This window comes from Cimex lectularius, unplaced genomic scaffold (genome assembly GCF_000648675.2).
Source record: "Cimex lectularius strain Harlan isolate CLEC.00 unplaced genomic scaffold, Clec_2.1 scaffold156, whole genome shotgun sequence".
NCBI lineage: Eukaryota > Metazoa > Arthropoda > Insecta > Hemiptera > Cimicidae > Cimex > Cimex lectularius.
In genome coordinates, this window is record NW_019392760.1 from 402,545 (window position 1) to 428,607 (window position 26,063).

Genomic DNA, 26,063 nt, shown 5'->3' on the forward strand with positions numbered 1-26,063 from the left:
TTTGATGAAAATCGATCCGATTCATAGAATCTTCAGGTATGTATAACAGCATAAGTCATAATGAATGGCAGCGTTTATATAAGATTTTTTAATAAAAAATGAAAGAATTTACAAAACAGTTGTTTAGAGCAAGTTGTAAATGTTATTGGTTGAGTGCATTCTTTCTTGTACTTCATATTCTTACAAAAGATTATTGCACATATTGTGAGCTATCACAATCAACTATCACTGACCTAAAAACAAAGTTGTCTCGTAATTTTTAAGATTAGTTTGTTACATAAATTTAGTTGTTTTTCGGAACTGTAAGTAATATTTGGATAAAACTAAATTTGTTCACGTTTATTAGAAAATGTTACCCTTTATTTAAAATCATCCCTTACTTCCTCAGCCACCTCGTATGTCGGTTTTCACAGCGAAATGATTCAGCCAAGTTGTATTTAAATCTTTGATAGAGGGTCCAGGGACAATAAAACCGTCGAGAACACCGCGGAGGGGGTCCCGTTAGGTAAAAAGAAAGTATCATTATTTAAAATCTTTGGAGTGTAACATCGCAGCTTCAGCCTCCCGGATTACACCACTGAGCTTTCAGTCATCTGCAGACCCCTGAGCCGACAACTCGCCAGCTTTGTGATTACCCAAGAACTAAGGTACGTCTGTTTTCATATATTTATTTTTGCACATTAAAAACTGAAAACCCTATTAATTTACTACAAAGTTTGATAGTGAGAGTTATGAATTCATAAAATATTTATACAGATCTGTCCAAGTCTGTCAAAGAGACAAAACCATCAAAAAATAATAGTAATAATATTGTGTAGAGATTAGTGACCGTTAATCGATAATTAGTCAGATATCGTGAGATGCGGTCTGGTGTGATGTAGGTTTCAGAAAAACATTTTCTTATCGTGCCAACGTTTCGATCTTTATTGAGATCATCTTCAGGGCCTGGGATTTACAAACATTGTTTACATTTAACAAATTGCATTGTATAAATTCACTTTTCCACATCCTAAATGATCATGTACGCTACGGTACTTATTTTAGAAGTGTTTATAGACAATAAATATTTAGGGTTTAGTTGTCTTTTTTTTATTTTGATGATGCTGCCATCTTGCTGATCAGTAAGTAAACTGTAGCAAGAGAGGAAAATTATTACCCTAAAATAAAATGTAATGAAAAAAGAAGCAAAGTGTTGTAAGTTCTTTTTTCAACCCTAAATATTTATTGTCTATAAACACTTCTAAAATAAGTACCGTAGCGTACATGATGGTAATGTAAACAATGTTTGTAAACCCCAGGCCCTGAAGATGATCTCAATAAAGATCGAAACGTTGGCACGATAAAGAAAATGTTTTTCTGAAACCTACATCACACCAGACCGCATCTCACGATATCTGAATAATTAGTAATAATATTTTTTCTTCAATTTATTTTTAAAATTTAAAATAAATATGAGTTGCAATTGAACGCGTTATGACTGCAATAAAGCGTTTCAGATAACTTGGACAGCATGTGCCAGCCGAATTTGTCATCCCACTAACGATTTTTAACATGCCTTTGGTCATTTTAAATATTGGTTAAATTTATGTCAATAAGTAATCCATAATATATCTACGAGGACAACACTCGACAAATTATGCCTTGTTCTTGTAAACCTTTTGAAATAAATCGCCTCCATATTTCCTCATGTCACGTTGCCACCGCATAATTCTATTTAGGTGACTTAGCTGACTGCTAAGTAATGGTAGTCTTAACATAACACTAATATTTTGATGGTTACAGCATTCAAGCAAAGGTTCTCTCTTAAAATATGATAATCCTGAAATAATACAAATCCTTTAAAAACTGTGCAAACGTTTCAATATCCTGGGCTATTTTTAATAATAACTTTCTGCCATTTAATTAAGAACAAATTGCTAAAGGTATTTTGCCGTCTTGGAAGACTAGAGACTTCATTTTGCTTCAACAATGCAGTTTTTAATTAATAGCTAATCGGTCGGGTTAATAAAGATAATTGAGAAAACCGACCGTCCGTAGTAAAAGGTTTTTAGAAATTTATAATACATCTTGGCTTTCTTTTCGTGGTAGCTTAAAGATTATTCAGGAAAATCGGAAACTGTCTTTTGAAACTTTGACACAAAGGATTAAACAATAAACGGTTTATTATTTTTGATTAATCATTAGCCTGAAGCAGTTGGTAAACTCTTATTCTTGAACTTGACGAACCTGTAAGCTTTCTTTCTCGAAACCATCTCACGCTCAATAAAACAGCATATGGCTCGGATTAACATTATTCCATGTTTAAATATAAATCATCAATGAAAGTAGAGAAAGTTCTATTTGTTCCATTTTACTGACTGACATCACGAGGGCCTAAAAATCAATAAAGACTATAAGTTGATCATTTTCGATCATTTGGGGTTTGCCTAATCTTCACTATATNTAATATATATATATATAAAATATTCGTTTGGTATGTAATTGTTTTGCATATTATTTTGTTAGCTACATGTACTTGTTGTTATAATGTGAAAGATTCATTGCTGTTTGTTTGAATATTAATGTTTGGGTTAAGTTTAAATAATTCTGTTTGTCTTTATTTTACGTTGCATTTTAGTCCGTTTTGTAGTAATGCTTATGGGGTTTTACTCTGTTTTGTTTAATTTTATGGTGCGAGTGTTTTGCAATAATGCTATTTTGTTTTTGTTGGATGTGATGATGGTTAAATTTGGCTTTTTTTTCTGTAATATTTGAGTTCTTTTTGATGCTCTGTCATCTTTGTTGAATGTGAAGTTCGTTGGGTTTTGTTCTTTTTTTTTGGTATATTTTTATTTTAGGTTTTTTTCAGTTTTTATTTGCAGTTTCGTCTATGTTAAATGTCGGGTTGGTTAAGTTCGTTGTTTGATTTTATATTTATATCTATATGTATATTTTATGTGTTTATGTAGTTTTGGAGACGATGCTGTTTCACCTTTGTACAATGTTTTTTGTTTTTGTTTTATAATATTTACCGCTTTACACGGGTTTTTTTAATTTTATAGTGTGTGTGTTTTGCAATAATGCTATTTTGTCTGTATTGGATGTGGTGGTGGTTGAATTTGGCTTTTTTTGTATGGTTTTCTGTAATATTTGAGTTCTTTTTTGTTGCTCTGTTATATTTTTTGAATGTTTAGTTCGTTGGGTTTTGTTCTTTTTTTGGTATATTTTTATTTTATGTTTTTCAGTTTTTATTTGCAGTTTCGTCTATGTTAAATGTCGTGTTGGTTAAGTTTTGTTTGGTTTATTGTTTGATTTTATATGTATGTCTATGTGTATATTTTATATGTTTGTGTAGTTTTGGTGACGATGCCGTTTCACTTTTGTACAGTGTGTGTGTACTTTTGATTTTATAGTGTGAGTGTTTTGCAATAATGCTATTTTGTCTGTATTGGATGTGGTGGTGGTTAAATTTGGCTTTTTTTGGTATGATTTTCTGTAATATTTGAGCCCCTTTTTTATGCTCTGTCATCTTTGTTGAATGTGAAGTTCGTTGGCTTTTGTTCTTTTTTTTTGTGTGTTTTTATTTTGTTTTTCAGTTTTTATTTGCAGTTTCGTCTATGTTAAATGTCGTGTTGGCTAAGTTTTGTTTGGTTTATTATTTGATTTTATATGTTTATCTATGTGTATATTTTATATGTTTGTGTAGTTCTGGTGACGATGCCGTTTCACTTTTGTACAATGTGTGGTTGGTTAAATGTTTTTTCTTTTTTTATGTAGAATAGAGATTTTATGTAGAATTTGAGTCCTTTTGGCGACGATGCTGTTCATCTTTTATTAATCTGTTGGTTCAATTTTTTTACAAAGTTTGTCGATTTTTTACGATGATTTTTCACATTTTTACAATGCGTGGTTGGTTAAATATTGTTCGTTTTTAATATGCTTTAATGTTAATGTTGTGTTGTTTCATCTTTGTTGAATGTGAGGTTCGTTAGGTTTGTTCAATTTCATGTTGTTTCTTTAATTCTTATTTGCTGCTGTATTATGTTATAGTAAATGTTGTTTTGTTCAGTTTTTGTTTGATTTTATGTAATGCTTGGGTACTTTTTTTGATGGTGATGTTTTATCTTCATTGAAAGCGAGAGGAGTTAAATGTTGTTCTTTTTATAATGAAATTTTTGAAGTTTATTTTTGTGACGATCTTGTTTCATCTTTGCTGAATGTAAGGATATTTTTTTAATGTGGGGTTGGTTAGGTTTTTTAAAGTTTTTATTGTAATAATGCTGTTTCGCCTCGGGGAATGCCCTATTTGTTAAGTTTCGGTTTTTCGTCTGATCTTACGTAGCGATACCGTCATCCTTTCAGCAAACCCAGACCTAATGGCCATCAGAAACCAAGTCCATCTCTCCTGCTTGGTATAATGGTCCAAAAAATTGAGAATCAGACTCAACGTAACAAATCACAGCAAATAAAATTCATCCTGCGCTTATCACCTCTAATCTATCTATCTAATCTACTACAACTTTATTCCTATCCCAGGGACCAAAGTTCCCCAATATTTGGGACTTTACAACGACACCTTCTTGATGCCTCCACGCTCGACTCAAAATAAAAGTACTGTATAGACGGCACTGACTACTCAAAAGATTACTTCAATACAGATGGAAACTTTCACTGCAAAACAAACATTATACATCATTTCTAAAGCCAATCTGGACATGGGTTCCAACCTCCTAGAATCCAGTCACTACATTCTAAAATCCTTCGTACCATTGCTCAAGCTACTACGTACGTCATGTCCAACCTTACACTCCTTCAGATCCCATTTATCCTCGGAACCGCAAGAAGTCGTCTTCATAAAAACCTCGACCCTCATTCAAACCCCCAGTCTAATACCTTTCAACCCGAACGCATTCGACAATTCTGCAAGACACCTAGGGCGCCAATGGACTCGCGATTTTCTTCTTACTGGAAAAATTGAATTTGCTGTGAAATGATTGTAATTGATTACTTCCCCACTCTTATAATCTAATAATATAAAATTCTTAAAGATAACAAAGTTGCTTGTAGCGTTCTAGCGAGAGTTAAGAGTTAAATTCACTATTTTTAATTACCACTTAAGACCAATTAATAACATTCAATTAATTAAGCTTTTTAAGTTGAGATAAAAAGTCAGTACTACTACTAACGAAAAATGGCAAAAAGGAGGGAAAATTCAAAAGGTGGGGTTGAGATGGGAAGTTAGTCCCCGAGGGGATCGAAGTCACGATAGCTCAAGTGGTAGAGTAGCGGCGTATCAAGCCGAAGGTCGTGGGTTCGAATCCCGCTCTTGACACCACGTTTTTAGGATAATTGAAAGTCAAGTGCCAAAGATTGTTAGTTTCTCTTATATCATATCCCACATCTTCAACTTCAACATCCAAAATTCTCAATTGCCCTTCTAGTCTAGTAATGTCAACTTTTAAATACATGTTTAAAATTTGATTTAAAAATGGTAAAATAAATAACAATTAAAACTTCAAAGGAGCTGACAATATAAAAGACAAAACCAGACAAATATGAATGTTAAATACAAATATATGCCTCAATGCAATGCGATCCGGCCCGGAGGACCAAATGATGTTATGAACCAGCAGGCAAATTAATACACCCTGATATATATACACACATATGTGTGGTGATTAGTGACCGTTAGTCGATATTTATTTAGAAATCGTGAGATGCGGTCTGGTGTGATGTAGGTTTCAGAAAAACATTTTCTTTATCGTGCCAACGTTTCGATCTTTATTGAGATCATCTTCAGGGCCTGAGATTTAAAAACACTGTTTACATATAACAATAACAGTTTGGATGTGGAAAAGTGAATTTAAACAATGCAAAATATATTTTATATATTCAATCATGCCCAGCAATTGATCGCATTGCATTGAGGCATATATTTGTATTTAACATTCATATTTGTCTGGTTTTGTCTTTTATATTGTCAGCTCCTTTGAAGTTTTAATTGCTATTTATTTATGCTATTTATGATCAGGCTTTGGTTTCCTTATTTTACACTAATTTTTCTGTGCGTATGTTGCATCGGATGGCGTATGTTTTTTGTTTTTGTTGTGTCAAATCGAACGTTCTTTGTTGTTCAGTTATTTTCGAGACAATGTTTCTTGTAATTTTTTTTTGTATATACCTTATTAACAGTAAATAAGCCTGGGCTATCATAGCAGATTTCGGAAAAAAAGGATGGAAGGACCGTTTATCAGCTGCAGAACTCAAGAAGATATCTCAAAGTGAGAAAAAAAATAATAATAAACAAGGTTTTAAAGTTTACTAGTCCCAATTAGCTAGATGGAAAAAAGAGATTATTTAACTTTCACTAAGTACACAGACGGTTTTCTACAGACGAGACAAACAATCCTTTTAATCCGACAAAGGATGCACGGTTAAACACGGCTATCGTGTTCGTGTTATGCCGTTTTATTGAAGGATTTTTGAAACGCAAACAGAAAAAGGCAGGACTTACGAGTAATTAGACTGGGCGTACCCAAGTTTAATTTATTAAATCCGAATTAAGTCAAGGGCTGTGGCAATTTATTACGGGAATTGGAATTTTGTAAAACGCGCAGCTTCCTAGGTTTTTCGGTTACGTGAACGACCTCGGACGGCTCGCTCCGCCGATGTTCACGGTCTCGGTTACCGCAGATTTTGAGCCAATTTTTCTCTCGATTAAATGTTTTAAATGTATCTGGAAAAGTTAATCGACAAGAGGCGAAAAGGATCAACAGGTAAGACTTAATGACAGTTCCTTACCTGGAGATTGAACGAAGTTTTGTACGGGCAAAGTCCTACCTCGTCACTTGACGACTTTCTTATTCGTGAGGACTTTCGATTGTTTCAAAACCTCAAAGCTACGAAGGCAGCTTAATTGTTACAAAAAAATAGATTTTCTTTTCAGACCCGTGCCCAAAAAATACGTTCCAGTGTTTGCCGCTCCTCCAAAGAAATACGGTCTGTTTATCTCGAAGACTTTCATTTGCGAGCTCGTGGCTTCGGAAGCATAGCCGCGTGTTCATAAGCGCGTCCACGAATTTCATACGAGCTCCCTTGGTGTAATTTTTCAAATCCTATCCGCTGTCACGCCCTAGTTGTCGGCCCTTATGCAATATTCCTCAAAACAAAGTGGAAAAATAAATACCTCTAGAAGCGTTGGCAGCTGGCGTGATGCAATTCCAACTTGAATTTCTAAATAATTAATAAAATCGATCAACAATGAGACAATGAGTAAGAAGATAAGAAAAAGTCCACTAAAACATGTAACTTGGTGGCTTTTCCGACATTTTGTTCGGTTTTTGTCAGGCTATCATTGTCGTTTTGTACTGTCAAACGTTTCCGTCATGTTCAGTGATAGGTATGTACCTTAAAAAACCAGGATAACATAAAGTAATGATCTTTTACTATCAATTTAGTCTGCCAAACCTCGCTATTTTGGTTTGTCAGCGTTTCACCTTCTATCATCAGTGATGAATCTGTATTGTCAACATCGAACAGAAAAAGGTTGGCCTTTTACAATCAATTTAGACAGCCATTCCTCGCTATTTTTATCAACATATATAATATATAGAACAAGAGAAGACAAAAGGTTCGTCTTTTACAATAATTTTGGTCTATCTTCGCCGTTTTAGCCTGCCAAACCCGTTTTGTCTTTACGGATCTGTCTGATAAATAAAACAGAAGAAGTCAAAAGGTTGATCTTTTACGATCATTGGTCTGACAGCGACTTTCGACTTCTCGCCACCTTCAGTGATGGGTCTGTGTATTATGTTGTCAGAATTGAACAGGCGAAGACAAAACATTCTAATTTTACAACCATTTTGGCTAGACGATAACTAGAACAAAAGAAAACAAAGTAATTTTTTACAACCATTTTTGTCTGTCAATTCATGCTGTGATATGTCAGTGTTTCCACTTCTCGTAATGTTCGGAGTTTTGAAAAACAAGAAAGTGAATGATTGAGTGAGTCATTTTCGATTATTCTGGACTCAAACTACTGAAGACGACGAGAGACCGAAACGGGTTTGACAAGCTGCAGGTCCACTACTCACTCCCTAGACATCTAACCGAAACCTCACAAAATATCAATGTTAATACTTAAGATAAAGTTAAAAAGATAAATGAAGCAGTAATGTTGAACTGATTCACACTGATAATACCTTATTTATTTAGAAATCGTGAGATGCGGTCTGGTGTGATGTAGGTTTCAGAAAAACATTTTCTTTATTGTGCCAACGTTTCGATCTTTATTGAGATCATCTTCAGGGCTCAAAGTGTTTGTCTTCTGTGTAATTGTGCCATTCTTGCGTGTCGTGTCGAGAGTGCCCAAAAAGTCGAGGGTCTCGACACGACACGCAAGAATGGCACAATTACACAGAAGACAAACACTTTGAGCCCTGAAGATGATCTCAATAAAGATCGAACGTTGGCACGGTAAAGAAAATGTTTTTCTAAACCTACATCACACCAGACCACATCTCACGATTTCTAAATAAATATCGATTAACGGTCACTAATCACCACACAAACTGATAATACCCAAAAAATTAACAAAAAAAGTTGACCCAATAAATTGTCAATTCAACATGACTTCAACCTATACCCAAATGGTATGATATATGTTACAACATGATCCATGAGTTTCCTCCACCAAAAATTGTTTTGAAGCAAGTTGGTATATTTCGTTCTAGACGTCCCCTAGTTCATGTTAGTTGGAATTTTGGGAGATATTCTCTAAGAATAGGAATGTATGATATGGCTAGAAAGACTATCTCACTGCGCCCAAAAATATGGAGTCTATTGTGCTCCACCACATATAAGTTATCTCATTATTAAGTTTTAGGCTTTTTATTAGCCTCCATAGCCTAACTGACTCCTCAGTTATTCATATTTATTGGTTTTGGCTTTTCTTTTCCGGTGAGTAGAAACCTTTTCTTTGTCAGGCATTCACAATAGCTTATGACATGTACTGAGGTTTCCTCTTCTTGCTAGAACTTACACAGTCGTTATCTGCCACTTTCAACCAGACCTGTAATGATCGTAAATTGCGTCCGCCTAAATGTCTCTGTCCTGAGATGTTCCTGCGGAAAAGAGCTTTTAATATGATCTATTCGTCAAGTGGTTTTTTTTTATGGCAGCTCGGAATTTTACAAGAGATTCTGGACCTATTGATGCTGCTGACCACCCATTTCTGGCTAGTCCATCCCCTGGGGTACTGACGAGCGACAATTTTTCCTCGATTACTACTTCTCCCATGGTTTCCAAGACCAAGTGAGTGCAGGTTGACTGTCAGAATAATCATTCTTTTTATCTTCGATTCACAGCCTTTTTACCTATTTTCCACAGAAATCAACTGCCTTGGTTTTCGGTTGAAAACCTGGGAGAATTTTTTTTTATTTCTATTTTTTAATAAATACCTGCTCCAATGCCCGTTTGGTTTTTGATCCGTTCGTGTACCAGTAGAGTCAGCGGTGATAGCAACCAATGCTACTCTTATAATTTGGTACAACTTTGTAAACTTTAAACTTAGAAATTGTGCATGCCCAGAACGTACTTTGAACCATCGAATACTTTGAACTGTCCTATAAGCCGATATCGATTCGATCTTGCTTCTCTTGGAAGAAAATGTGTAGAGGTGGTAGGTTTAATAGCATCTCCAGGGCAGCATAGTTCTCATGGCTCCTGTTATACTCAGGCATGCCTACTTCCACTCAGAAGCTTTTACACTACCAACTGTAGAGTTTGTGGTGAACTTTCACCACGCCATTGTTTAGTTTATCGTTGGCACGACGACTCATACACAAATTTATTTTCAGGAGGTTTTTGCAAAAACGATTAAACATTTTTTATATAGTAGAATAGAATATGGAAGAGCATTTGGGTCCAAGAAGGCATCTGAGTTGTCTGTATATCGGTTGTTTTTGGTTTTGGTTTTATGCGCCTGTTCCGTATGTCTGCTGTCCAAGTAGAAACCAAAGTATCGGGTATGGATGACCTTATTGTATATGTGTACTGGTGGACAGGTATTTCTTAAATTGTGCGCAGATCTTGGGTTGCTTTTGCTGCAAGACAAGGGTCAGAATGTGAAGATTGCGGCATCGTCTACGACGTTCGTGATGTGAGTGTTAGGGTGTTCAGTATGTCAGCAGTGTAGTTTTTTTAGTTTAAGAAAACATTTTATTGCAAGATGCTATGTTGCATCACTCGGTCACTACGTTTCAAATTGTATATGGCACCTAGTACGGGTATAGTACCCGATTTCTGCCACGTACAAACAAAATTCAAATTAGAATAAAAAATGGCAAAAAGGAAAGAAAATTCGAAAGGTGGGTTGAGTTGAAAATTGGTGTCCGAGAGGATCGAAGTCACGATAGCTCAAGTAGTTAGAGCAGCGGCGTATTGAGCCGAAGGTCGTGGGTTCGAATCCCGCTCCTGACACTGACTTTTTATCTTAACCAAGACCTTACAAAAAATTAATTAATTGATCAAATTAGAACGTTATTCGTTCATTTTTGGTGGATTTCCAACCGTTAATCCGGTAGTTAGGTTATGTTTTGGAAGTGAATATCTAAGTACATCAGCTTTGAAACTAGGCACCACGATATGATCAATGGGCTTAGAGCTGTCACGATAACGTTCTTGATTGTCTAAAGCAATTTGTAAAGCGATATTAAGCTCGTTTACATCTGTAATTGATAAATCCGTAATGCAATCTCGTCCGCAACCCGAAATCTCTATATAATTTTAACGTACCATTTTGACCTGGCATTTGTTTTAATCTCTTTTTTTTCCTTATCGATTTCAGATCACAATTGTTCAGACTTATGCTGTCTTTAATAGTTACGAGCACGCCTCGTCGCTCCGACTGGAATGAAAATGGGGGAGGATGGTCTTGCAATTGAAAAACAAAAAGGTGGAAGAAGAAGTCGACAAGGAAGAAAACTTTTACCTCGGCCCTCCAGATTACACAAAATTCGGTGAGTAAATCGACCGTTGAATACGGTTTAATAGCACTTTCCCGTTTAAACTTTCGACTACGACTAGGAAAACTACCAACAAAAAATCCACCACTTTATTTAATCAGTTGGCCGGACAGTGGGATACTCGTTACTTCTTTTATAGAAGAATTTACTGCAGGCGTCTGGCGGTTACACCTCGTAATTGCGGCAATTTTCTCAAAATCCTCTTCCTAACGGCCACTAAACGGAGCAGAAACGATAAATATTTTTATAATTGTTGACGTCTCGGCGGATATGGAAGAGATTCAGATTTGACCGTCGATTTAATAAACATTTATTCAATAAACTGTAATAAAATCACGTTTTAAGTGGTCAATAAAGTAATCCAATGAAATTGAATAGATCCAAATCGTGGCAAATAATTAATCTATACATATTTTTATCTCCTAAGCCATCAACACAATATTTAAGCGGGGAACACACTGCGCTATGCGACGCTACCCGATGCTACCCGACGCAAATCCAAAGTTCAATTTTCTATAAGTTTGTATTATCCCCGTGCACACTGCCCGATGCCACGCAACGCTACCCTACTCTACGCTCTGCGATCCCCACTGTCCAGATTTTCGATTTATGATCGGGTAGCATCGAGTACAGTCGAAGACAAAAGAACCGGACACCCATATTTTTATTCAAACTACATGTATTATTTAGTTTTCATTTTAAAAAATGATTTTTAATGGTTTGGTAGAAAATTGATCAAAACAGTGGAATACCATTTTTTGATGTAATGAATTTAACTAACAATTTATTACACGGTTTTGCTCATAAAATTACACCATTTTCGTCGAGTAGCGTCAGGACACTCATATTTTTGTAGTTTATTTCAAACTAAGTATTCATTATATTTTGGGCACTCTCGACACGACACGCAAGAATGGCACAATTACACAGAAGACAAACACTTTGAGCCCTGAAGATGATCTCAATAAAGATCGAAACGTTGGCACGATAAAGAAAATGTTTTTCTGAAACCTGCATCACACCAGACCGCATCTCACGATTTCTAAATAAATATTCATTATATTAATTACAACATTCTCATATTACCAGATTAAACGAGATCAAAAATTCATGAGTTTTTATAAAAATTATAGGGATGGTTAGGCAGAAAATTATTTATTTATTAAAATTATTTATTTTAATTATAATTTATTTAATTATGATGGTTAGGCAGAAAATTGATCAAAACACCGGAATAACTTTATTTAAAACAATTGAATTTAACCAACATTTTATTAGAGGGTTGTGCTGATAAAATTTAACTATCAATTTATTGCATGTTTTTGCTCAAAATAATGCAATAAGAACAAAAGAAGCGTTGCGATTGTGATACTGATTTGTGGTGCACGCTCTGTGACTGACTGTACATGGCGTACGCTTGACGTCGCATGTGCACACCCTGCCAAAACGTAGGGTAGCATCGGGTAAGTGTTCCCGGCTTTAAGAAGGCTTCGTGTCCACACTTTTACCATACCTACTGCCTTTTTTGTTTATTATTGCACTTTTTTTATAAGTTACGGAAACGAAAAGAAAAAAAATTATTTCTTAATTAATTAATTAAAATTAATTTGGCTCTGTAGTTTGGTCATTTTTGATAATCCTGGGCGGAAACTACCAAAGGGTGTCGAATACCTTCTGACCTACCAGCGAGGATGGACAATCATGAACATCAAAACCGGCCAGGCATTTCACCATTCCAAAGACTTCAAGAAAAAACTACTTGTTAGGTTGAATTGTGCATAAAATTGAAACGTACATTTATAAATCAACTTCGAGTCAACTTGCAATTATCAGTTACTGGTCTCGCAACCAGTAGGGTCTTCGCTGGTGGTACCCACGTTTTTGGATTGACCTTGGTAAATGTATGTAAATGTTAAGTTTATCATCATTGAAATATGCTTTACTTTATAATTTGCAGTATTAGTGATGACTTAACTGGTTCTTGGTTGTATCTTGGGTGCACTTTAACTCAAAATACATCATGACTAATCGCAAATATATTGAGAAAAGAAAAGCAGATACAGTCTATAAAAGATCTTAACAAAAGCCAAAATGTTCTTTTGTTGGAGGGAAACAGTTCGATTTTTGCCGCCTGTTTACCAACGAAAAACACAATTTTGTATCAAACGTTTGACTTATCTTCGTCAAATATGATATTTTAAGCGGTATAATACAAATTTTGGCGACAATTTAACATTGGATCACAGACATTGGCCTATTATTTGTGTCAAATACGATGTCCTAATCTGTTCATAACAAATTTCTCCGCCTTTACACAAACGTGATATACGGTTTTGTATTAAAGATTTCACCGATTTACATCATACATCATATCATAGTCTGTAACAACCAATTTTGCCGCGTGTTCATCACTGAAATAAAAGGTTTTGTATCAAAGGAGTGATCGATTTTCGATAATATTTCCAAATCTGTTTATATCAAATTTTGCCGCCTGTTGACGAACGAAATAGTCTAAGATTTTGTATGAAAGATTTGACCAATATTCGTAAAATTTGTCTTAATCTGATTTATATCAAGTATCTTCTTCTAATTTATTTACGCAAATTTTGCCGCCTGTTCACCAACAAAATGTAAAGTTTTTATCAAATATTTGACTGATTTTCGTCATATATTAATACCTAATTTATTTATAACAAATTTTGCCGCCTGTTCACCAACAATAAACATTTTTATGAAATATTTGACTGATTTTGGCCAAATATTATCTCCTAACCTGTTTACAACAAATTTTGCCGCCCGTTAATTGACGAAATGTTAAGTTTTGCAAGAAAGATTACACATATTTCTTAATATATTCTTAATATCCTTATATATTTACAACAGATTTTGCTTCCCATTCACAACTGAAATATAAAGTTTCATATCAAAGATTTAACTGATTTTCGTCAAATATTAACACCTAATTTATTTACAACAAATTTTGCCACCTGTTCAATGAGGAAATGTAAAGTTTTACAGCAAAGATTTCACCTACTTCTATTTTCGTCAAATATCATTTCCTAACCTGTTCATAACAAATTTTGCCGCCTGTTCACAACCGAAACAAGAAGTTTTGTACTAAAAATTAGACTGATTTTCGTCAAATACCTTCTCCTAATTTATTTACAACAAATTTTGCCGCCTGTTAATTGACGAAATATTAAGTTTTGCAACGAAGATTCCACCTACTTCTATTTTCGTCAAATATCATTTCCTAACCTGTTCATAACAAATTTTGCCGCCTTCACAACCGAAACATGAAGTTTTGTACCAAAAATTAGACTGATTTTCGTCAAATACCTTCTCCTAATTTATTTACAATAAATTTTGCCGCCTGTTAATTGTTAATTGTTGTTAATTGACGAAATGTTAAGTTTTGCAACAAAGATTACACATATTTCTATTTTCATCACATATCGTTTCCTAACATTTTATGACCAATTTTGCCACTTTTTCATCATGAAGTACCAAAGATTTGACGGATTTTCGTCAATTATCATACACCAATTTTTTTACAACAAATTTGACCAACGGCATCAAACAGGTATGAAATATTTGACAGATTTTCTTCGAATATACATTCTACCTTTTTTGCAATAAATTTTGCCGCTCATTCATGGACGAACTGATTGGCATTAAATCTGTTGTTTGGCCCATATTGGTCAAACATTACGTCATAGTTTAAAATTGCGTATTGACAAACCTAACAAAAAGAATTGTGTCAAAGTTTCAGACCAGATTTCATCTGAAATACATCGTTTTATCTGAAGCGTAACAATCTTTACCGCCCATTCAAAAAAATGTAATACTTGCTTTAAAACCAAGGCCCTAGGGATATGGTTTTCGTCACTTGTTACGTCTCAACTTGTGTAACAAATCTGTCAGTGTATTAAAAAAACGAATATGTAAAAGATTATATAGTACACACGTAAAATGATTTTCCTAACCGTAAGTGTCATTAGGCTTGTGCAGAATTCACCAAAAAATTATAATAAGAGTGTCGTGAATTTCATAAACCTTGGGATCATAGGTTCAGACTGGTTTTGTAATATTTAACGTTCTACCGTAAGTGCAATTTAGATTTTTTTAAAGAGACGTTGAAGTGACGACTAACAAAAACATAAGCCCGATGTGACATACAATCTTCTAGAGTTACTTGCAGAGATCTCGTTAACAATTCTTATTTAAGCTCCTGCTCAAATATCCAACTTTACGGCGAAGAGAAAGCTCTGGCTGTTCAGTAACCATTTGGCTCAGCAGACGACCGTATTTCCTCTTCACAAGTTCGAGAGCCAAGGGTTCTACGTCTCCAACGAAGATGGGACCGTCAGCCTGCCTCCGGACGTTTCCCTGCAGCCGGTTCCTTCATCGGCCAAGGACAAGGAAGAAATGTTCAGGTTTGTTGGAAGCATCAACGGTCACGGAAGGTTTTTCATTTCCATCTTTTCCAGGAGTTCTTTGACCATCATTCTCAGCTGTGTTTACGCCGTATTTATTGTAACCTTGGGCGTCGTTGTCTATATAGGAGAGCTGATGTCTGGAAAAACTCCCATGGCTGAGGTGGGTTAAATTGTGCTAACAAACTATTTTTGTTTATTTTAAAAAAATGTTTCTTCTTTCAGTTCTTCAGTATTTATCTCGTAATAGTAGGTCTAGGTTATTTGAGCTTTCTTTACATGGACATGAGAAAATATCTCAGAATATTAAAAATAAGCGAGGACATGGTTTTAAGGAAATATGGTAAGTATGATTTTTTTTTTAAATGTAGGGTTGTCACAACAATAATGATACATTTTTACAAACATTTTTATCCAAAAGATTACGAATGTATAGTTTTGACCTTTTGACATGGTTGGGGCTTTATGCCGACTGCAGACAGGTTCGTCTCTTGGGAAAGTTGAAAGCAATTTACCTCTGTGCGAAGGTTTGGTCATACTGCAGACTCACGGTACGGGCAACTTCGTAGCTTGTGATAGGAGCGGTACTGTTCCTGATCTTACCTCATTTGAGGCTAGTTATTGGCAGGTTTTTGATGTTCAGTCAAAACAAGCTAGAATTTAACTTCAACAAAATATATTTAATCGAAATAACTTCCATTACTATATATACATTTTTGCCAATGCACTAATCCCAGAAGAGAAGAAACTATGATCTCTGGAATCGATCAACTCCCGAAATGTATTTTCAATGTCAATCTGGCTTTTGAACCGTTTCTCGCACAAAACGTTGTTGAGGTGTTTAAAAAAGTGATAATCTGTAAGAGAAAGATCCTTTGAGTATGGTGGATATGGTAAAGCCCCTTAACCCAACTCATGCAGTCGTGCCTGAATCCGTTGTGCGAGGTGTGGGAGTGTGTTGTGAAGAAGGAGAGGCCCCTTTCGATTGATGAATGCTGGACATAAGGTCGCAGTTTTCGGTCTGTATCATTAATTTCATTACATAATTATTCAGAAATCGTGAGATGCGGTCTGGTGTGATATAGGTTTCAGAAAAACATTTTCTTTATCGTGCCAACGTTTCGATCTTTATTGAGATCATCTTCAGGGCTGGGGACCGCGGTAGCCGAGTGGTTAGCATGAGAGACTCTCACGCCGCGGTCGTGGGTTCGATTCCCACCGTCGCCTCTGGCCCTTTTTTCCCCGATAACCCCCAATTTGAACACACAAAGAATTCGTACTATGGCTAATATGCAAGATCATAAGGCCAATAAAAAAAAAAAAAAAAAAAAAAAAAATCTTCAGGGCTTGGGATTTACAAACATTGTTTACGTTTAACAAATACATGTAGGATGTGGAAAAAGAGAATTTATACAATGCAAAAATTTTTTTTTTATTCAATCAAAGTACTCACTCAAAGTGTTTGTCTTCTGTCTAATTGTGCCATTCTTGCGTGTCGTGTCGAGAGTGCCAGTGAGATTTTGCTGGTTTATGTTTATATATGTTGGATTTTATAATGGTGGGGAAGGAAGTCGGGATAGAACGACATTTTTATATGCGGAGTCGGCTTCTTTGAGGCGAAAGGAGACGACGAAGGGAAAAAATGTTGGTAATGGTTCGGCCAGATTATGCTTTCAGGATTATATAGAAAGGGATAAATAGGAAAAGGAAAGCTAAATTGTTGAAAAACTAGACTATGTGAAAAATGTTTGATGTGTGGAATGTGAAGTGATGATATAGTTATGACATCTGTATAATGATATTGGCGTAGCTGCGACTGAGTTTACATGTATCTGTTCTGTAGTTGATGCTCTGTTGTTGTAAATCATTTCTAAAAAATTACGTTTATGTTTGTTTTATTCTGTGTGTAATATTTTTGGATTGTTGAAGTCGAAATTGTGTTTGTGTTCAAAATGGTGGGTAGCGAGTGCTGTGGGATTTTGTTTGGGTTTTTTGCAATCATAGATATCTGTGGTGATTAGTGACCGTTAATCGATATTTATTTAGAAATCGTGAGATACGATCTCTGAAGATGATCTCAATAAAGATCGAAACGTTGGTACGATAAAGAAAATGTTTTTCTGAAATCTACATCACACCAGACCGCATCTCACGATTTCTAAATAAAAATCATAGATATGTTGTTTTACTCTCTTGTCCAGATATTGGGATGTAAGACCGATATAAGTTGCCGGACAGTTTAAAATTAGTTTAAAGTTAAATGTAAACAATGTTTGTAAATCCCAGGCTCTGAAGATGACCTCAATAAAGATTGAAACGTTGGCACGATAAAGAAAATGTTTTTCTGAAACCTACATCACACCAGACCGCATCTCACGATTTCTGAATAATTATCGATTAACGGTCACTAATCACCACACAAATTTCATTACAGTTATTTTCAGCTGTAATAGTTTCACCCGGATTGACGAAGCTGAAATGAACGAATCTTGCAGATAACCACCAGACAGTGACCATTATTTTTTTAATGTAAGCTTAGCTTTGAGAAGTGCCCTGGTTTTTCACTCGTATCCAGCCACTCTATTGTCGTATAATATCCCTTTTTCGTCACACGTTACTATAAAAACTGAGAAATGGATCATTTATGTTGCGTGCGGAAAGCATTGAACAGATTTCATACCTGCGATCCTTTTGGCGGTCGTTCAACTCATGCAGAACCCGCTCGGCGAGCTTCTCTGTTTTCCCGACAGCTTCCAGACAGCGAACGACTGCGGATTGGTCAACACCAAGTTCTTCCGCAATTTCTCGAGTTTTGTGGGGTCAATTTCCACTATAGCCTTTAACAGGTCGTTGCCAACAGCAGGACGGCCTTCTTTTCTCGTGAGGTCCATATGCATTACGGAATTGTTGAAACCAACGCTACACTATGGATTAATTTATAGTTCTTTGCCCCCCAAATGTCATTAATGTTTCAAGCGGTTTGCGCTGCATTCCGCCCAAGTTTCAATACATAGAAATAAATTTGCTGAAAATAGCTCTTAGACATCATTTTGTTTGAAAGAATTGAACAGATTGAATTTAATGTTTTTACTGAAAGAATTGTAAGAGAAAGGAGCGAGATAAATAGGCTTTAAAATTATGTGAATCCCTTTGCGGATTAGTCTTGTTTACACAATTCTTAAGAAAACCCTTTATTTTGCATCAGCCCAATATTTGGGAACGTCAAAGTATATGACAAATTACCTGAAGAACTTTATGATATAAATGTTTAAGATTTTTGGTTAAAAGGAGGCCTCTCAACAACGGGAAACAGAAATTGAGTTGATTAAGTTAATCATCTCTCTCCCTCTCTCCCTCTCCCTCCCATTCACCATCCCTCCCTTGAAATCTCTCTCACGCACTTACTTTATCGTTCACTCAGTCTCTCTCTCTTTTTCTTACTCACTCTCTTTTTCTCTCACTAAATGAATCTCCCTCATTCTTTCCATTTCTCTTTCCCTTTTTTAATCTCTCTCTCACTCACTCACTTAATCTCTCTTCCTCATTCTCTCCCATTCCTCTTTCCATTTTGTCTTTTTTTTGCCACTCACTCATTCGATCTCCCTTTTTCTCATTCACTCTCTATCATCTCTCTCTCTCTTTCTTTGAATCTCATTCATTCACTCTCTTCCGCTCACTTAATTTCTTTTTCCCGTTGAATGTCTATAACTCTCTCTTCCTTTCTTTCTTTCACGCCATCACTCACTCTCTCTCTCTCTTTCTCTTTCTCTCCTCTCTCTATCTTCTTTCTCTCGCTCTCTTCTTCACTCCCTCTGACATTGAGCCACATGGTATGAATGCTTGGGCATCTTCACAAGCTACGAAATTTTTAAAAAATCTTTAGTTTATTCTTGTACTGAAAGACATTTTTTTTAAATTGCATACCATGACCAATATATCGGTCGACTTTGCCATCTGCATCATAGTCTATAGCTTTTCATTAAGCTTAAGGCTTTTATCAGATCCCAAAATTTTGTTAAGGTTAATTTTGTTCAAGCCTAGGTTTTTCCTCTCAGCCTGCATTCTTACCAACAGACATTTTCCGCTGTTTCTTCTTCTTCCAGGTAATACCTGCGCAGGCTTGTATCTGCTGCTTTGTGTACATATGTCTTTGGAGCCTTCAGTGCCCAGTACGCAGTCTTACTAATACTACCTAATTCTAGTCATATCATGTTCTATTCCTGCCGTTAGGTTAGACGATACTTTTGAGATGATGGATAAGAAATAAATTGTCTTTTCAACAATACGCATTTATTAAGTCACACACGTTCGGTCTAATCTAGACCATCTTCAGTGACAATAACAAAAGTGGTACAAATTATATTCGAATTATATACAGGCTAATAATAAAGAATATACCAAAATGAATTAGTGACAATTAGAACGGCTTTCAATTTACATACTTTTTTTATATACATAAAGGGGTTTGACGGTTTTTACATACATTTTATAGAATGTAAAAAACCGTCAAGCCACTTTATATAAAAAATATGTCAATTTAAAGCCGGTCTAATTATCACTATTACATTTTGGTATATTCTTTATTAGCCTATATATAATTGGAATATAATTGGTTACACGTTCACTGAAGATGGTCTATATTAGACCGAAACGGGACATAAAATCATGATGGACAACATCAAAAAATTAAAAGGTACTTTACAGAACTTTTCCTCCATTTTCTTTGTTCTGAAATACAGTCCCATTGAACCGAGGACATTCTTAACCCTGATAGATCTACGTTTTTGGCATTCTGGTAGGTCGCAAAAGGATTCAAACTCACAGCCTGTAGGGAACCTATCGAACTTTCCTTGGCCTGTTTATTTGCCTCCATGGTAACGAAACAAAGGTAATTTTGTTGTTTTACCCAATATCTGGCAAGACCTTGATGTAATGCCAAAAGGCTCTGGACTTTATATCATGGAGGTAGTTGCCTTTAGTGTTTTTGGCTGTCCGAGTAAATGGCCTTGAGCCTTTTGATCTCCCTGGTAGCCACACTCTCCACTTCCAAGACAGTGCCTAAGACTTATATGAATTATAGTCCTTGGTTTATTTTCATAGATACCATTTCCTGACTCATACTCGGTGTCAGAGTCTTCTGTATAGGTATAGCTGGCATAGATGGGATCCCTTTTTCCCCAGTCCCAGTCTGATCTATTGACATTAACATTGAATAAGTGCCTTTATTTTCATGACAACCCGATTATCTCATCCCATACATCCTTTAATCTTTTCTCTTCCTCAGAATTGGCAGAATCTCAAGAAACCGATACCGGTGAGCCGGTCTCGATAGTTTGGAATTCTCTTCCCGAGCCGGACTTAGCCATACCTCATCATTACTGTTTCAGCAGCGGCCGCCACTCGGGCAGCTTTTACCTGAAAGTCGGTGCCGCAGGTAGGGTCAACACGCGTCTCCTTTACGATTCAGTTCATCCTTCTCTTCTTCGATTTTCAGGTTTCTGCATGGGCCATCTGATCCACAGCGGTCTACTGATTTCCTACCAAGTCGCATTTCTCATCACAGACTCGAGCAACTTCTACAAATGCGCCAACGTCCTGACCCTAGTTTTAGACTTGCTTTACCCGACCTATTCATTTTTTCAACTCTTTTTCATCTTCAAATACTCTAATGTAAACTACTGCTTTATTCTGATATTTATATTGTTTTTTAATAAAATGAGTTTTCAGGTTATAATAAATAGGTTTAAAATATTAGCAAGGTTTGCTTTAATGCATTGTATCGGATCAAGCTTGTGCTTTTGGATTTGGACGATATTAAGAGAAACCGTTGACTCGCTGTATCACAGCGAGACCGAAAACCCTATCTCTCTTCATCATCTCAACACCCATTATATTATACACGGTATATATTTTTTTTTTCTTTTTTTAAATAAACCTTGTATAAAAGTATAAATCTGAATATACTAGACTTGAACAATTCGTCGAACGTCAGCCTTGGATCACTGACTTCCGAGCACTGCCGAGGGCCGAAGCAGTTTCAAATAATATTCGCCACTTTTTCACCCTACTTGTACCCATTTACAATAGAGTACAGCATACTTGTCGGTAAGTGTAAATTGGTCCAAACGATTTACGAAGAGCCCAATTGGCAATTTTAATATTTTAAAGTCGGGGTGCTGTTCATCATCTGGCAAAACATCGGCTCCTACAGCCACTGCACCTCGGACAGGAGCACAACTAAAGACTTCATATCAAACGTGGTCTTATACGCCGACTGTCACTCGTCGAACAAAGGGCTGTTCGCAGGGCTGATCGTACTTGCGGGGTCATTCCTGAGTATCATACTTTTCTTCGTTGCTATGACTGACAGGTAATTTATTACTGCTTAAAAGATTTTATTTTTATTGTTTACTGCTATTGACGAATTAAATTTGAAACTAGTTTAAAGAAGTAGAAAGAACTTTTTATGCCTGGCCAAGTTACTCGGTACAGAAAGTTCATTCAGCTAAGTTAAGAAGGACTGTCAATTATTAATAAGTAGTTAATTATTTTGAAAAAAGTAAGTAAATCGGAGTTACGTGTTTTTAGAGGAAGAAATTAAGTTGTATAAATTTCCAATGGTGAGTAATAGTTACACCTAATAGAATAGAAAATAGTAGCAAGTGAAGGGCCTCGTGTTGGAGGTAGGTTGATTGTTGAGAATGCGATGATTGTGAGAAATGAGTGTTGTTGAGAGTACCCTTGTTGCTGTAGGTAGTGCTTGTGGCCTGCTCCATAGGGTTGGTTAAGATCTCGTCAACAAAATCCGCGTTAAGCAGGTTGAGCCCCTGCCTTGCGTATACATAGTTGCTGCAAGCTCATGGACTGCAGCATAGAAGGCAAAGCCTTGTTGAAGCAGTGGCGACACCTAGTAGATAATTTATTAACTACAGGTAGTCACCGTACAAGAAATAAACCATTGGAAAGCAATAACATAGTACTGAACACAGAAATTACACAATAGTTCTTGACCGAATGTTAACTTGGAATGCTTACCTTAAGAGAACCAATGTAGACCATTAAACGCACAATGAGTAGGCCAACGACTCTGTGGAAGAACTTGGTGACAAAATCCTAAAATAACCTGCCATACCTTACAATTGTCAGACCCATGATCATTTATGCAAGTTACAAACGTTGAAAAAATTTTACTAGTGTTAATTAAATTTCATCAAAATTACTGACGTCAGCCCTTTCAATCTTGTTAATTCCGTAGAGATTAGCTCCTCTGAGCCGATTAGTAAGAAGAAGAAGAAAAATAACTTTATTCTGAGACTGGTGTCCCCTAAGAATAATTTACATGAAATAAATAAGGAAGTTCCTTCTATGAAGTTAAAAGTAAAAAATAAATAAATAAAGATAGAAATCTTGGCACTATGTATACCAATAAGGCAGGACAGAAGAAAAAATTACGAGAATATTAAACAAAAATAACAAATGTTAACGTTAGGTCTCTGCTTGGAGGGAGAGGAGGTGATTATACAGGTGGGGTTTAAAGGAGGAAAAGGAGGCACCGTGACGAATAGAAAGGGAAAGGGAGTTCCAGAGTTTAGGGGCTCGGATCAGAAAGGATCTTTTGAAGGTATGGGTTGCATGTTGCAAAAGGATAAGGTCGATTGGGGATGAGCGGTTGTTACGAGTGTGATGTGAGGAGTTGAATTGGAGGGATTGGATGATGTAAGGAGGACGACGAGTGTGGATGGACTGGAAAAGAAAGCAACCTAGGAAATACTGTGCACGGAAGGAGGGGAATAACTAGGAAAGTTGGGAATACAACTCCGACACCTGGGATACCCGTGGGGTGCCGTACACAAATTTTACGCAACAATTCATAATACGCTTCAATCGCGCGTTCTCCCCCTTCGAGAGACCACCATATGCCACGCAGCTATAATCGAAGAAGGGAAGTATAAGGGAAGATACAAGGAGTTTGCGGGTGGAGAAAGGTAAGAGAAGCCAGGACCGACGAAACAAGCTGAGGGAGGCAATGGAATGGCGGGAAATTTGAGAAATGTGAGAATGCCAGGAAAGGTTTTGGTCAAAGACTACTCCTACGTTTTTAAACGAGGAGCAGAAGGGAATAGGATGGTTATTTAGCATGAGAGGTGGGATGCTGGGGAGGGAATTGAAGAGTTGCCTGGACCCAATAATTATGGCGGTGGATTTGGACGGATTGAGGACTAGGGAATTTTTATGGGCCCATTCATTGATGGAGTTTAGGTCTTTTTGGGTCTTGAGAGTGGCCGAGTGAAGATCGGAAGGGTGGAAGGATATGTATATTTGGGAGTCATCAGCATATAGGTGATAGTTACAGGGCTGGATGGAGTCGGGCAGATCATTGATATAAATGGAAAAAAGGATAGGAGAGATGCTAGAGCCTTGGGGCACCCCAGATTTTAGAGGGAGGATGTGGAGGTAAGGCCAATGGGAAGGGAGTCAGTTTAGTGGCGATTGGTAAGGTAGGAGTGGAACCAACAGATGGTGCTGGCGGAGAAGGAAAAAGATTTGAGTTTAGAGAGGAGAGAAGAGTGAGAATCGAAGGCTTTAGAAAAATCAAGAAGGACAAGTATAGTAACTTTCCGTTGGTCCATTGCTAAGTGGAGGTCACTGGTAATTTTTATTAATGCTGATTGGGTGGAATATCCTTGGCAGAAGCCAGATTGGAGGGGGTTGAGAAGATGGGTTACAACAACAAGCTGTAACAAGCTTTCTAAAGCGCAATGTAATCAATATGCTTGTATGAGTTAATTTAATGCTCTTAACCTACGCAGGAATGTGATAAAAACATGTATATAGATTATTTACTTAGTGCAGTAACTAAAACAAAATATTACTTCTTGTATTTATTGTGTGTGTTTTACTATAATCTTGTTTCCCTTGGAGGTACCATAAAATTCTGTCAAATTTTATCCTAAATTGTTTTTTCAGTAAATACATCGAAGTCGGACTTTCTGTAAATTCTTGTACTGAGCTGATACTCATATTGTTGATGACAGCCAGTGTCATCCCTGCTTACCATCAGATCACTAAGCTGGACGTCAATTCTAAGCAAATATCTCTACTCGATGACCTTCTTCTCTTTACATGCATTCCAGCATTTTTTGTGCAGACCATACTGAGCGTTATACCTTCGTGGAACTCCAACAAATATGTCAACCTGACTACCATAATACTTCAGGTAAAAATGAAAAATCTTAATATGCTACCAACTATAATTGAATGTTTTCTAGATGATACAGGTATTGATTCAGACACCGTTCATAATCGACGGTTTGCGAAGGTGCGCCAACTCGAAAGCTCTCCGATCCGAAAAGCCAGGACGGGAGCTGCTGACATTCCTTATAGTCTGTAATGTAACGATGTGGATTACGGAGACGTTTGAAATCAAATCCCACTCTGATCACAACGACCCGAGGTCCTCCTACTACGGAGAGTTTCTGTGGTCGACGATAACACACCTCACGTTTCCCCTGACTATGTTCTACAGATTCCACTCTTCAGTCTGCATGGTTGACATTTGGAAATCTGCTTATGTTAAAGGAAATTAACTTGTTTTTTGGATATTTATATTGAATTAAAAAAAGTTTATCACACTTTCCTATTTTTTTTTTTTTTTAAATATTAGTCCATAAAGACAACAGTACATTTATTCACAAAGAAATAGATTCTATGGAAGCTTATGTATTAACTCGGATCAGCAGAAACAAGCTTGTGCAGATAATGCCAGAAAGGAGAAGAAACAGCGAAAATGTCCTCTGGTGGTGTGACACCTGGCATAGGAAAATTCAAAAATACACACAAGCTCAGTTATTAAGCTTCAGTAGTTACTGCCGGCAGTAAACAAGCAGTTCGCAGTAACAACTGAATTTGCTTTTTTCTTCAAGACCATACTTTGATCCAGTGTTCGTGAGTGAAAAAGTGGCTAATACTTGCAATATTGAAAACAGAAACTTTATTAAAAAATGTAAGTTGTTTCTGACATTAGCCACTCCCTTCTGTTTGACAATTAAAAAAACGACGGTTGGGAAGGTAAAAAAATGTGTGCAAAAGGGTGAAGTTGGTTACATACAGAATGGGGCTTAACTTTAAGAAAACAAGATTTTAGAAGAAAATGAGGTCCCAAGTAGTATACAAAGAAATTGACCGAATATGAGGGCCACAAAATATAGGTGCAAAAAAGTAATTGTCACTGTAGGCGGGACAAAAGTGGTTGTTCGTTGAAATAAATGATGTAGATTGTGGAGTGTAGCCAAATAGAAAGAAGAGAGAACTTAAAAGAGGAAAAAACCAATATTGGTCTAGATTTTATCAAAAGTCTAGGAAGGGGATTTAAACAAAAGGAAGAAAAATTAATATTTTTGTTGTGGCCAAAACTTCAATCTGGAATCATAAAATTTACAGATGGATTGAGATTGCTGCTCATGAAGTTCTTATGACGGCAAGATCAACTGTAATCAATTTTATGGTCAATTAATTAATTAATTTTTTATGACAAAGCCATATTTACTAACTGTGTAATTATTTTATCAGTTTATGCTTAATTATATAATACTCAATTAATTATACACAATTTTTTTCAAAATGA

General features: G+C 36.2%; 1 protein-coding gene across 1 annotated transcript; it reads left to right on the top strand.

Moving 5' to 3' along the window:
* Window positions 1-609: 609 nt before the first annotated feature.
* Window positions 610-25,082, top strand: LOC106669776 (otopetrin-1-like). The gene is made up of 12 exons (XM_014399473.2): window positions 610-647; window positions 10,826-10,997; window positions 15,232-15,439; window positions 15,494-15,602; window positions 15,665-15,782; window positions 20,724-20,873; window positions 20,934-21,109; window positions 21,167-21,341; window positions 21,407-21,544; window positions 21,608-21,809; window positions 24,407-24,656; window positions 24,709-25,082. Exons 2-12 carry the CDS (start codon window positions 10,907-10,909, stop codon window positions 25,024-25,026), a joined length of 1,935 nt encoding a protein of 644 aa, XP_014254959.1. The 5' UTR covers window positions 610-647; window positions 10,826-10,906; the 3' UTR covers window positions 25,027-25,082.
* Window positions 25,083-26,063: the final 981 nt, after the last annotated feature.

Excerpts from the sequence above, each read along its gene's own strand:
- LOC106669776 (XM_014399473.2), top strand. The coding sequence starts at position 10,907 with ATGGTCTTGCAATTGAAAAACAAAAAGGTGGAAGAAGAAGTCGACAAG. Across the intron at positions 15,440-15,493 it reads GACAAGGAAGAAATGTTCAG|GAGTTCTTTGACCATCATTC; the intron begins GTTTGTTGGAAG and ends CATCTTTTCCAG. Across the intron at positions 21,342-21,406 it reads CACCCATTATATTATACACG|ACTTGAACAATTCGTCGAAC; the intron begins GTATATATTTTT and ends TGAATATACTAG.